This window comes from Anser brachyrhynchus, assembly GCF_964034855.1.
Source record: "Anser brachyrhynchus genome assembly, chromosome: 15".
Lineage (NCBI taxonomy): Eukaryota > Metazoa > Chordata > Aves > Anseriformes > Anatidae > Anser > Anser brachyrhynchus.
In genome coordinates, this window is record NC_137733.1 from 919,531 (window position 1) to 933,675 (window position 14,145).

The 14,145-nt window shown below is 38.6% G+C and overlaps 1 protein-coding gene across 10 annotated transcripts in view; it reads right to left on the reverse strand.

Annotated features, from left to right (window-relative positions):
• CLEC16A (C-type lectin domain containing 16A) overlaps nt 1-14,145 on the reverse strand; it is a 109,725-nt gene that overhangs the window by 83,294 nt on the left and 12,286 nt on the right. For all 10 annotated transcript variants that reach the window (XR_013939716.1, XR_013939717.1, XR_013939718.1 and 7 more), the window contains exons 7-11: nt 13,348-13,522; nt 12,673-12,726; nt 8,235-8,348; nt 3,128-3,356; nt 1,641-1,770 (exon numbers count right to left, since the gene is read on the reverse strand). Coding sequence is in view for 5 of the 10 variants with exons in the window: in XM_080556938.1 (XP_080413064.1) it covers nt 1,641-1,770; nt 3,128-3,356; nt 8,235-8,348; nt 12,673-12,726; nt 13,348-13,522 (702 nt within the window). In the remaining 5 variants the exon portion in view is untranslated. The remainder of the gene's footprint in view (nt 1-1,640; nt 1,771-3,127; nt 3,357-8,234; nt 8,349-12,672; nt 12,727-13,347; nt 13,523-14,145) is intronic.

Sequence of the window (14,145 nt, forward strand, 5' to 3'; positions counted from 1 at the left end):
CATCGTCGCCTGACCCTCCTTCCAGCAGCCATACACTTTCTTTTTTTGCCTTAGCTCCAGTAGAAGATCCCTGGTCAGCCAGGCCGGCCTTCTGCCCTGCTTGCCTGACTTCCGATATTTTGGAATCGCCTGATCTTGAGCTTTTAGGAGGCAGTGCTTAAAGATGGACCAGCACTGATGGACACCAATGCCTTCAAAAGCAGTTTCCCAGGGGACCTTGCTGACTAATTCCCTGAGCAGCCTGAAGTCTGCTTTCCCCACATCCAGGGCTGAGGTTTTGGTGGCAGTTTCCTTCTGTCACCATAAATTCTAAACTCAACCACTTCATGGTCACTATGACCAAGACGGCCGCCAATTGCCACGTCTCCCACAAGACCCTCTCTGTTCTCCAGCAACAGATCTAGGAGGGAGCCTTTCCTAGTTGGCTCACTTAGCACCTGCACCAAGAAGTTATCATCGAGGTGCTTTATGAACCTCCTGGACTTGCTCGTGTCAGCCGTGTGGTGATCCCAGTTGACATCTGGCAAGTTAAAATCCCCCATTAGGACGAGGGGAGTCGATCTCGAGGCATCTCTTAGTTCTGCAAAGAATAATTCATCAGCGTTGTCGTCCTGGCCAGTTGGTCTGTAATAGCCTCCCACAACGACATCCCCTTTATTTGTTCGTCCCTTAATCCTTACCCAGAGGCTCTCAGCTTTGCCATCGCCGACTTGAAGTTCCACACAGTCCAGCCCATTCTTCACATACATCGCCACCCCGCCACCTCGCCTACCCTGCCTGTCACCATCTATTGCAACACACCAGCCACAGGACTCATCCCACCAGGTTTCGCTTATGCCGATGATGTCGTAGCTGTGGGACTGGGCCAAGACTTCCAGCTCATGCATTTTATTCCTCATACTGCGTGCGTTTGTGTAGAAGCACTTCAAATGCGCCTCCCTACACGCAGCACCTTGTGTTGCCGAAGGGCACCGAAGGGCCTCACTAGGACACAGTCCCTCTGATTCTAGCACACCATCTCTTAGCTCATCACCGGCATGCCTGGTTCTATCCCCTTCCCCTTCGACTCTAGTTTAAAGCCCTATCAGCCCAGCCAACTCCTGAGCAAAAATCCTCACCCCTCGCTAAGAGAGGCATGATTTCATGCATCCTCTATAATACACTCAATTGCCACTAAGTTTTTATTCTTCTCTGCCCAAGTTTCACTTTGCTATTCATATCTAAGACAATTTTCCCATACAATGGTCCTACTGTAGATCTCATGAAAGGAGAATATAGCTATTTGAGCAAAAGCGACCTAAATAATTAGTCATGTTGAAAATGAACATTCTGAGTAACAACCAAGAGTGCCTGCAGTCTTAAAAGCACTTCCTAAGCAATAAACAACCCCTACAACTGTCATGACATCCTGAAATGGGGTGTTTTAAACATAGCGAAAAGAGTTCAGACTCAAGGTTGAAAGAAGAAAAAGGGTCAAAATATCAAGGTTCAAGATTACTAAAACACTTAAATACTAGGTAACTTGTCAGACCAACAACTGATAATAATTAACCTAAAAATTGACCTATGATGTTAAACTAATATCATTTTAATTTTAGCAAAACCTACGCTTTAGGAGGCAAAAGCAGCAGTTTTTATACCTGTTCCAGTTTGTTATGTCACTCCCAGAGGCAGCTGCACTCTTTTCTTCATCTGTTGTATTCTGTTCTGTCACAGCAGAGATAGACAATTCTGACAGTTTACATCTCTCCATGATTACCATCTCTATTTCTGAAAAACAAAAATTAGTATTTTCAAACATTTTTTTTACAAGCTCTTTCATATTTCCCACTTCTCATGTGAAGTCACTGATGCAACTATATAAGATGTATAACCACAACCTCAGAAGGGTTAATCAATAACTAGATGTAGGCAAATCTTCTTCCCAATAGAAAAAAGCTTTCTTATATTTCAAGAAATTTAACACTATAAAGTTACGCATATACATATGAAAGAAAATATAAAAAATGTGTCCAGTAAGTAAATAACAGTAATCCCCTTCCCCTCTAAATCATAGGAAGGAAACACATAGAATATCTTTCGGAAAAAAAAAGTTTGTGAAAACACTGGCGAGTGCTAGCAGTGGGAAATTAAGTTTCAGAGAGGGTGTAAATGGGTTTCTACATCACAGCAAACAAGATACCTAGTCCTAAGTGATTCAGACCAATTGGTTTGAAGTAGAAATACCAGGACCAAATCTAGCATTTGCTTAAGAACTTGGACAAAGATTACTAGTTAACACACCGGTTTACACAGTAGATCACATCATACTTCCTTAAGATTACGGTGGACAACATAACATCAATTATTTGACATCATTTATGGAAAAAAGAGGATCCTGGAAAGTCTTATCAGAGAGACTACTTACCTCAACAAAACGCAACCATGTCTGCAGAGGGCTGTCAAAGCACAAAAGGTCTTGTTTTCTACTCCTTGCATGCAATTCTGCCACTGTTCTCTCAATATACACCTAAAGTAAACACTATTTTCTGATGTACATCTGTCTAATAGTTACTAACTGCTAAAATAAACAGTTATGATGTGGCACTCATCCTATAAAACCAGTTCTTAAGGTTAGAGTTAGATCAAAAATCCTGAAAATGGGCAATTAAAAATCTAAGGTAAAGGATGTTTTTAATTTTGAACTATTAAATATCTTCTAACATATACTATTGCTTTTAGCATACTTGAACTTTTATCACTGAAACATGCACAGAATACCATCTTATAGAGGTGAAGTGCCTACACCATTTGCCTTACTGCAGAAAAGTTACGAAGTTGTGAAATCTACTTATAAAGTGCTCCATGATCACATACAACACCAAGTGCATGCATTTGTGGTAAGAGCCAAAGACAGAAGGAAGATACAAAGACATTTTAATGTTTTTCAATCAGACTAGAAGTATATGTTCTGATAGAATGATTTAATGTGAGAAAAAAAATGCAGCCAAAGAGAATAAAAAAAGAATATTCCCACGTTTACCTAGTGCAACAGGAGAACAAGCCATGTAACAGATCAAAATTAGGTGCATACAGTAAATAGTAATATCCAAATACAAGTATCATTTTTGTTTGCTGGTATACTCACCTTCATTTTCACTGCTTGTTCTGATGCCCTTTGAACTTGCTTCTGTACCTTTAGTTTTATCAAGGTCATCCTGGGTATCTTCAGATCCTCTCTCTTCTTCATCTTCTTCACCAACATTTTTATAGTTGGGTCTTTTCTGCACCCTCTTCTTCCCCTTCTGTTTGTTAATTTCAAGAGACCTCTCAAGCGTTTCTGTTGGTTTTATGAAACATCTGATACTTGACTTTGTCTGTAAATATTAAGGGTTTACACTGAGCTACAGCAAGACATTTTTAATTCTGGTTGATAAAGAAACTTTAGTTCACACAAAACAGGGGCTTTAGAATGTAATTCAGCACATTACTTAAATTTCAAATCAGTTTCAAAATACATGAAAGCAGACCTCAGACAACTTTTACTAATGAGTTAGTATAGTTTATCTCCAAAGTAACATATCTTAAAAATTTGTCATTAAGCGTGTCATTTTGAAACAAGGAGATTCAGAATTATGCGTTTTCTCAATGCAAGGTTCTTGAAACTGTATTTTCCTTCTTTGAACTTTGCTTAACAGTTGAGGCAGTTAGTGCATACAAAATTAAAACACTACTTACAAAGAGGATAAAGGCATCAAAATCAAGTGTGTATCAATAGCAATGTATTAATATGAAATACACTGACAAGAAAGCAAGAAGTACTTGATCAGTATGTTTTCCTGACAATCAATAGGACTAAAAGTTGGTTTCCTATCCTTTTGCAGGTTGTTTTTGAGCTGCAGTGCTTTGAGCTCCCTTCACACTTGTTTGGCCTGCCAGCTAGATCATCAGCGTACATGCTGCCTCTTGCCCAAAGCTACACAAACATCAACCAGCCAAACTTATCTGCTACTGAGAAGTGAAATATTCCTGGGGCTTCCTGCCAGCACAGGTCTGTACTGAAAAAACTGTTACAGAAACTTCATTACCTTTTAGATCTTGAGGCTTAACTCATGATTAGATGACACCGGCTAAAGGTTTCAAAAAGGGCAAGCAATAGGAAAGAAGTAAGACTAAATACAAAACTGGGGTTCCGTTCCTGGCCTTGTATATATCGAGCGCAGCAGGCACTGAAGATGAGTGCATCAAAGAGACCTCAGAAAAAGTTTGGAAAAAAACCCTCTCTTCAATTAATAAGGAACACGAATATGTTAAAAAAAAAAACAAAAAAATAAGATTAGGAGATCAGGAAATAAGCCTTCCAAATCAAGAGGCCAAGGTGTTTCTCTGAAACACGACTTAAGAGGTTTTATAGAAATACTGAACTCAGTTGTACTCTGAAACAAGCCACACAGTATGAAGAATCTTTCACAATACTAAAAACTACTCAACCCACAATGTGAAATTTGCCACACATCTTTCCCTGTAGCCTCTCCAATGTATTTTTAACTGTATTGAACTGCAACATAAGAAAATTATTAAACAGTTGGGGTTACAACCACATTACTTTTTATTGATGGTTTCTGGTCAGGAAAGTCATAAGAAAATTGAAAAACACATTAAGTCTTATTCTTTATGGAAAAAAATATGTAGGATGCAGACTGCAAGAAGCATTTAGATTTTTGCCTCCCTGCATTTACTTCTAACAATTGCTTCCTAGAATTCTGTGACTACTTCATGAAGAGTGCAGGTACTTAACATCCTTGTATTTCTAATATACTTCTGTTAGCCATATGAGCAAAATAACAGAAGAGACCATTTGACAGTGATATGCTGATAAGCACTGAACCATGGTTTGGTCCACTGCCAGAAAGAATGCTGAGAAGAGGTCAATATATATACTATATTTAGCAGCACAGGATATATTAAAATAATCTAAAAATTCAGATTTAAAATTAGTTTATACAGTATATAGTTTGATTACACATTTTAAGATATTGTTATTTCATACTTTTAAAAGTGTCTTTCCAACATATTTTCAATTATGGTTTGTGCAATTTATGTTGGTAAAATAAGGTAGTACCAGTAACAACCTCTTACGGGAAGGAGAAAGTAGGTTAAACAAGAAACAAGAAATAGGTAGATGTGGCCCACATCCGAATTATGCAGGAAAACAGATCTCACAGGAAATAAGGTAAAACTGAGTGTGATAACTGCTAACAAGTTTAAATCCATTCTGATGGCTACACATATTCAATGCACATCTTGAGGAAAAAAAAAAAAACTTCTGATACCATCTAATAGCAGAAATAAAGTGAAAAATATGTAAAGACAAGTGCGTCTTAATTTGCTGTTTCGAACTGGAGAACCTGCTCAATGGAGTTTGAGCAATCATTAATGCCATATGATGTTCTGCAGATCTCCACGGGTACGTTATTGCCAACGCATAAGCTATCAGCAGTCGAATCTGTCACTGATTTTTCTTCCACTAAAACTTCCAGTAAAGAGTAACATTTGTTTCTGTACTACCATCATTCCTTCGCCCTAAATAACCCTGTATATGTTGTATTTATGCACAGCAACTGCAACACTCCTCAACTTTTCTTTTGTTAGGCTAAGTATTCTTTGCCTATTTAGTCACCTATTATGAGGGCAGGTGACCCAGCTTCTGGTTATCTCAGTCCCTACTCTCTACACCTCATTCTACTTTTAACTCATCTTGTTAGGAAGATGAATATAGACATTAGATTCTTACCTACTTCTGCTTTTAGAAACTGTACGTTAATTAGAAACTGACAGTTACACTTCAACTTAAAATATTTCAAGACATCTCTGCTACTGGAGTTACAAGCGTTAGGTACACTTCAGGGGTAACTGGCAATCACCATAACCGAGAATTATCCCCAAAACAAGCAGTTTAGGAGAGTATCAAAATGATTACCATGGGAAATTATAACAGAAAGGAAATAGTCAGAGATAAATTTAGGTGCAAGAACAAACAAATCTATTCTTAGACAAAAAAAAGAAAAAGTTGTTCATCACTTTTTTCTATTAACCTCGGAACAAGCAATCCTATAGCAGCTCCCTAAGTAGCTCCTATTATTCAATGAAATTGTCCTTTCTTTGCAGCAGAATGCACCACAGCAACAACTTTGCTATGATTCTGACATACATAATAGTCCGAAAAATAGTCCTTAAAACAACTAGCATTGCTCAAAAATCATCTTTCTGCTCTAAGAAGTCCTACCACAGACCAATGAGAAACTGTCTCATCTTTACCTACAGCTATCTACGCCTCTGTAGCTACAGCTTACTTTAGCCTCAGCACACTGAGATGTACATCAGTAGAAACTACCACATAGTGCAAGCAGTAGCTGTTCACACTCATCAACTGACAGCAGTTCACTTGATAGCTCCCTCCATGGAAGCGGGGCATGGAGCTCTTCCCCAAATTATTCCCTGTCCTTTCTGCAAATAACCAGGTTCCAGCAGTACACTTGCTGATCATACATGCTTGCCCTTCAAGGTTTCATTGAAGGACATGGCTGAATTTACTAAAAAAATAAAGCTTCTCCCATGGAAGTTTTTTCCATACCCACCACTCTGCTCTCTTAGTAACAGAGATCCATGTTTTGCTAAGGATTTATCCTAGAAAGCCAATACCCCTCTCATTTAAAGTAGCTGTTCAGGTAGGACAGAACCCCCAGTGTACGTAACATGAGATCACATCTTTAAGACCAGTAAGAAGCAGCAACGTAGACAGTATTACAAACAAAAGAGAGCAGAGGAGCAGACATTTATAGGAGCCCTCTAATATTCCTCACATTAGTGTAAGCACACAAACACATGCTACAGGTATTTTGCAACTGTGGACAGTAACCGTGACAGGAAAAAAAAATCTCACTCCTGTTATGCTGAGATATGCTCCCCCACCCTTTCACCACAAATTTCCTAGTTACAAAACTGCTTTTGCACAAGTAACACAACATTCAGCATGCAACTAGCAGAAGGTCAGACATTTCCTAACACAAATAAGAGACTCCTTTATCTTGAAATACTCAGTCAGCTCCACCATTCCACCTTAGAGTTTCTCCTAAAAAAAAAAGATGAGATTCTAAACATAAAATGTCAACTATATAAACACTAAAAGCCAAAAGCTACTGGCAAACATCAGCTTCCAAAAAGCATGGCAAACATGTAACTTCCATCACAGAATAGAAATAAATTGAAAAAAGTTGACTTGTACGAGTTCTAGCATATGTCCCCCTTGAAACTCTGAGCTATAGCTGCTGATGGGAAAGGATGTTTACAAGAATCAATCTACTCTTTGTTACAAATCAAAGATGAAGTCAGTAACTCTTAACCAAACAGTCAGACCTTAGGGGCAAGTTCACCCTTTAGACAAAGCTACAGTCAGAAGCCTCTTAACCAAAGTAAGGTCATACCCCCTTATTATTACTGTCCCCAAATAGGCGTTTAAAATTAATAAGAAAGCACTTCACAGTCTGAAGCCAACAACAAAAGAGAAAAACCATATATACAACGATCTCAGAAAAACACAATCTCAGAAAAAAGGGTAATGACAGAGTGATACAATTTCCATCTTTTTGTGGCTTGTCTATGTTCTCGTATTTGCATTGATGGGCTTTCACAGGTCATCAGTTTTATTACTAGAACACTAGGAATATTCAGATAAATTTATTTCATTCTATATCCAAAGGATTAACCATAAAGCCAGTTATATTTTTAAGGCTCTCATTTCTACTGTAGACTGTGTAAGGGAATAATTTTATAGGAAACCTGTGATGACCGATCTTTATTTCGGCAGCAAAGAGTCAATAACCAAAACTTAACATGGACTTGATTATAAAAGCGTCCTATCAAAGGGGCTAGAAGACTTTGCAGTGTCTGACCACCACAGCAGAACTAAGTATTCTTTTTTCTGTCCTACACCTTTTTGTACCCCTACCTGCAATACATATGTACACGTACAGAAAACACAAGGAAACACTGGCAAGCAAGAACGTAATACTGCAAGATACACAGAGCACTTTTCTGCTGTCATATTTAACAACAAAATTGAAGTTTCCTAATGTTGCTCTTCTTTCCTAAACACAATCACCTTAACTTAGCAGTTTTCAGATACTTGATTGTGTTTCAAATTAAGTATCTGCCTCTAAAAAAGGAAAAATTTCAAAGATTATTTGGCCACTTACTGTGTTTTTCTGAATATCTTGCTCAACTTTAGAAGAAAACACCGACAGGTCACCATTAAGAATAACCTCAGCCAAAGAATTCACCAAAGGGGCATAATGTATAATTAGAAAAACCTATTAAGACAAGGATAGAAAGAAACATCAGACATGTATTACAAGATGCATACAGTTTCACAATTTCAGTCACTGAATGTAATTTTTTGACCTTGTTGAATCTTACGTTACCTTGATATTACTGTATATGTAAATACTGACAGTTCGTGAAATTTGCTTCAAAACACAATCAGACATAATCCTCTATACAGGTATTTGTCCTTTCCCTACATTTTAAAACTACCTACTTTGAAAAATTTTTTATACTCTTCTCTCCTTCTGAGATTCAGGAATTCTCTGTCATCAGCTTTATGATGAAAGCCATGAGATATTCTAGCCAAATGAATGCAAATTAAAACTAGTCCATATAAATTGTTTTTAGGAAAATATTATTGTACTGACCACTGAATTTTCTGCATGCCAACAACCAGCAGTATTCCAGTTCTCTGTTGTGCATATAATTATTTTACAGTAATTCATCATGCAGTAGGCTAAACTGGATCAGAAGCAGCTTTTCTAGCTATAAAGTCACAATCACAGAATCACAGAATATCCCGAGTTGGAAGGGACCCATAAGGATCATCAAGTCCAACTCCTGGCACTGCACAGGTCTGCCCAAAAGTTTATACCATATGCCTAAGTGCACAGTCCAATCTCTTCTTGAATTCAGACAGGCTTGGTGCAGTGACTACCTCACTGGGGAGCCTGTTCCAGTGTGCGACCACCCTCTCCGTGAAGAACCTCTTCCTGATGTCTTCCCCCGCCTCAGCTTAACACCATTCCCGAGGGTCTTATCACTGGTGTTTAGAGTGAATAGGTCACCTGCCTCTTCACTCCCCTTCGCGAGGAAGGGGTAGACTGCAATGAGGTCCCCCCTCAGCCTCCTCTTCTCCAGGCTGAACAGGCCCAGTGACCTCAGCCGCTCCTCATGTGTCTTCCCCTCTAGGCCCTTCACCATCTTCGTCGCCCTCCTCTGGACACTCTCCAACAGTTTAATGTCCTTCTTGTACTGTGGTGCCCAGAACTGCACACAGTACTTGAGGGGAGGCCGCACCAGTGCAGAGTGGAGCGGGACAATCACCTCCCTCGACCAACTAGCAATGCCGTGCTTCATGCATCCCAGGGTACGACTGGCCCTCCTGGCTGCCAGGGCACACTGCTGGCTCATATTCAACTTGCTGTCAACCACAACCCCCAGATCCCTCTCTGCGGGGCTGCTCCCCAGCGTCTCATCGCCCAGTCTGTACGTATAGCCAGGGTTGCCCCGTCCCAGGTGCAGGACCCGGCACTTGCTTTTGTTAAACTTCATGTGGTTGGTGATCGCCCAGCTCTCCAATCTGTTCAGATCTCTCTGCAAGGCCTTTCCACCCTCAGCCGAGTCCACAACTCCTCCAAGTTTGGTGTCATCGGCAAATTTGCTCAAAACACCTTCTAGGCCTACATCCAAGTCATTTATAAAAACATTGAAGAGGACTGGCCCTAAAATGGAGCCTTGAGGGACCCCACTAGTGACCATCCGCCAGCCAGATGTGGCCCCATTTACCACAACCCTTTGAGCCCTGCCTGTCAGCCAATTGCTCACCCATCGTATGACGTTTGTGTTAAGTTGTATGCTGGACATTTTGTCCAGTAGGATCCTATGGGAAACCGTGTCAAAAGCCTTGCTGAAGTCCAAAAAGATCACATCAGCTGGTTTCCCTTGGTCAACTAGATGGGTGATCTTATCATAAAAGGAAATCAAATTTGTTAGGCAGGACCTACACCTCATGAACCCATGTTGGCTGGGACCAATGACTGCATTGTCCCCCAGGTGCGCTTCAATAACCTCAAGGATCATCTTCTCCATAATTTTACCAGGCACTGACGTGAGACTGACAGGCCTGTAATTGCTAGGGTCTTCTTTCTTACCCTTCTTGAAAATTGGCACAACATTTGTCAGCTTCCAGTCCAATGGGACCTCTCCAGATTCCCAAGATCGTTGAAAAATAATTGAGAGAGGTCCCGCGATGACATCAGCCAGCTCTTTAAGCACCCTGGGATGGATCCCATCCGGACCCATGGACTTGTATGGATCCAGGTGGAGCAGCAAATACCACACACGTTCAGGGTCGATTGGGAGTTTGTCATTCCCACTGTCATGGTCCTCCAGCTCAGGGCACCCAGGGTCCCGAAGCCCATCATCAGCGTTGAAGACAGAGGTGAAGAAGGCATTAAAAGTCTCTGCTTTGCCTATGTCATCCTCTGTGAGGAGACCTTCCCCGTCAAGTAGCAGACCTATGTTTTCTTTGGTTCTCCTTTTTCTATTCACATATCTAAAAAAACCTTTTTTGTCATCTCCCACAGACATGGCCAGCTTCAACTCTAGTTGGGCTTTGGCCCCGTGAATTTTCGCGCAATGGATTGCATTCTAGCTCCAAAGCAGCTATGTAATACAGGAATAAGGGCTACTGCCTGTAACATCTAAGCACCTACCCAGAAGCATTAAGGTGCCTCACCAGAGTTCTCTGTTTACACTGAGCACTCTGTTTTGAGGCAAGGTGTACAAGGTTAGGCTTAAGGCATACAATGGGCTTCCAGACAGAGCCAGCTCAGGTCCAGCCACAATGACCTTGTATCAGCTTCCATCCATTCTCTTCACAGGAACATCACAGCTGAGAACCTAAACAGTGGTTCTAACTGAAAAATCCCCTAATAATTTCCAAATCAGTAAACCTAAGCCTTGTTTTGACAACACACAGCTCAATATGGTCTCCACAGGTTTTCTGATTAAAGACAGACCAATGCCAGACCTTCAAAAGCTAGGTGATGATCAGCATACAGCAGTGACCTATGTAGAACTTTGTGAGGTTTTTCAAATTATTTTTGAAGTGTGTTGCAACTTCCTGAACTCAAGCTTATTTTGATTCAGTAAACATAGCTTGACTGTACACAGGAATATTTTTGCATAAATACCTTACATGCTCACCTTGAAATAGCAAAGGATTTTCATCTGTTAGCATGACACTCTCAAGTATTTGACTGTAATATATGAGTAATCCCTAAAAAAATATGTCTAGTATGAGTAACAGAAATAGTCAGATGGGTTTTCAGATACTCAGTGTATATTTTTGCAGTTCCCAAGCCAAAGAGGGAAAGAGATGCCTTTCTGCCAGTTACAGAAAAGCAGCCTGATTTTCTACATCCCATTCTATCCTGACACAAAAAATCCATTCCCAATTCTTTATGGTTAGGAAAAAAGTTCATTTTTCTTTATGAAATAACATAGATGTAAATCTTGAAGTGATACCTAGTCAATACTTTCCCTGAGATCAATGAGGTTAAAAGAGTTTGAAGTATACAACACTATGATGTAGATCCCTTTAGTTACCAGAAGCTGTTGCTCCCAATGTTTTATCTGTGGTTAATAACTCCCATAACACTGCAATTTTTAGGTTCAAATTAAGCATTATGTTACATTTACCTGACAAATAATGTTTTTCCAGAAAAAAAGATAAAATTATGGGCCAGACTACAATGAAATGACCAATGTAAAATCAAAAGTTCAAAGAAAAAAGTATAAATTTTATGAAATACAAATCAAAACTAACTTCAGAAAACATAATTAAAAAAATTAAGTCTCACAGCAACGTGCAGAAGACTATTGGAAGACAAGATTTGACATTCTCTACAATCAAAAAATGCACAACTATATGACTCTTAATTTGGAAAAAAAAAATACATTCCAGATAGAAAAGGAGATGAGACAGGTGAAAATGAGAAATAACAGGTACTTTTATAATTATTCCAATTATTGTAGAGCTATAGATTTAAGGTATAAGCATGATGAAATTTAAGTTGTGAGAAAGTTTGGGTGAAGACAAGTTTTTTTACTTTTAAAAGAAAAAAAACATAAGAAAAACACAAAGCATAAAACAGATCTGTTTTTCAAAGAGGGAAAGTTCAAACCTAGTATATTTCACAGATTTATGCAGATTCAAAGTGCAATACAGCATCTAGCTAAATTTCACCTCTAATTTTTACAAATTCTGTCCTCGAATGTTGCCTAGCTCTATTGTGCACTGTTTTATCAGGTGTTGTACATAAACTACAATGAATGCTCCAAAAGCTGCCATGTGCTATGGGATCCTTCAGAGGAATGGTATTAATTGAAGAAGCTACTTACTCTGTCTATAAAAGGAACAATTAACTTCTTTTTCACAATATGAAAACTGGCAAGTCTTTGACAATGTTTGCCAAATTTTCTTTAACATTTTTGCCAAAATAGTCAAAACACAGTGATTATTACAAATTGTAACAGTACTGCAAAGTACATTCTGAAATAGGACAAAATAATTTGAATACGTACTTGAGAAAGAAGATAGAGAGAAACCTGGAGACTTATTTTTGGACGCTCCCCACCCTAAGGAAGAGAAGTTATGAGAAATGACGATTTATTTACAAATAACATTAATCAGTGTAAATGTTTTATTTAAAGCAAAACATGTAACATTGTATTGTTCTACATTCTATCACAAAATGTTCTCTAACCATTGTTTACCAAAAAGTAAATTTTAAAGAACATCATCTCAAACGAAGACTCTCCAATTAAGAATTTTACTCTACACGCCTAAGAAATGGCTATTGATCGCTTCCTTTCATGGTCACTTTAGTAACATTTTAACAGACAAGTACCTAAGGAGTATGTTGGTTTTCCTTATGCAATTATTCCTTCACAACGATTTTTTCTGATAACATTCATTAAAGAAAGCTCTGAAAATTAGCTACTTAGAAACAACGGAATGTTATCTATATAAAAAATGTTTTTAGCAGATATTTCAATAAACCAAGTAAATACTGATGTACAAAAATAGTTGAATTATAACTTTCCCATACAGTCACCTCATTTAAGTTGTTTCAAAATACAAACATAGTCATCAACAGTATTGAACCTACTACTGAATACACCTGTTTAACAAATCACTATGCATATTGAAAGCAAATAATTCCTTTACAACTTAAGTATTTGCAGGTATTAACTTACCTTATCCTGATTTACTAATGAATACACATAGAGGGGTAGAAAGAGCCTATTAAGTAGGTGGTCTGTCAGCACATCATTTAAAAATTCACAATTAATTATAAGGATATCATTAAGGTAATGCAAATGATCAAGATGTTCTGCTACCAGGTCGCTCAACTTGCCCCTATTTCTGTGCCTGAAAAACAGAGAAGAAAGAAAGTCTCAGACAAGTAAATTTTAAAAACTTTGTGAAAGAATTCATGTACATCCCTTCCACCAATTGTCTTGTACAGATCAACTACCTAAAGCAGATGTTGTCAGTACAGTCCACTAGTGCAGCTACAAAACAGTATTCAGGCACATACTTGCTTTAGGCTGCAAATATAAAGTTTCTCCCCAAGTTCTCAGAAACAGTACTTTTACAAAACTACCTCTTCACTGCCAGAGTCTTTTCAGAAGCCAGTTATAAAATTTTTTTTGATTTGTTTCCAAAACCAGATGACATCTGTTTATTTAACTTCTGCCTTTTCATTTTAAGAAAGCATCAAACAGCTGCCCTGTATAAGGTGGGTAAGGAGTAAACCACAGACAATCTGAAGCAAGAAAGTACTTCCATAGTTGATAGTGGTGAATTACAAAGGAATTTCAGTTCTGACAGTTCACATATAAAACAAAGTTCATCCTTCCTTCCCCTAGAGTACCTTTACAGAGAGCTGTTCTGCTAGGATAGTACACAGAAGAGAAACATAAAAAGGGGAATTAATAAGATTAAGAAGCACAAAGTACCTTTAGTATCTTCTGAATATCTACTAAATTTAG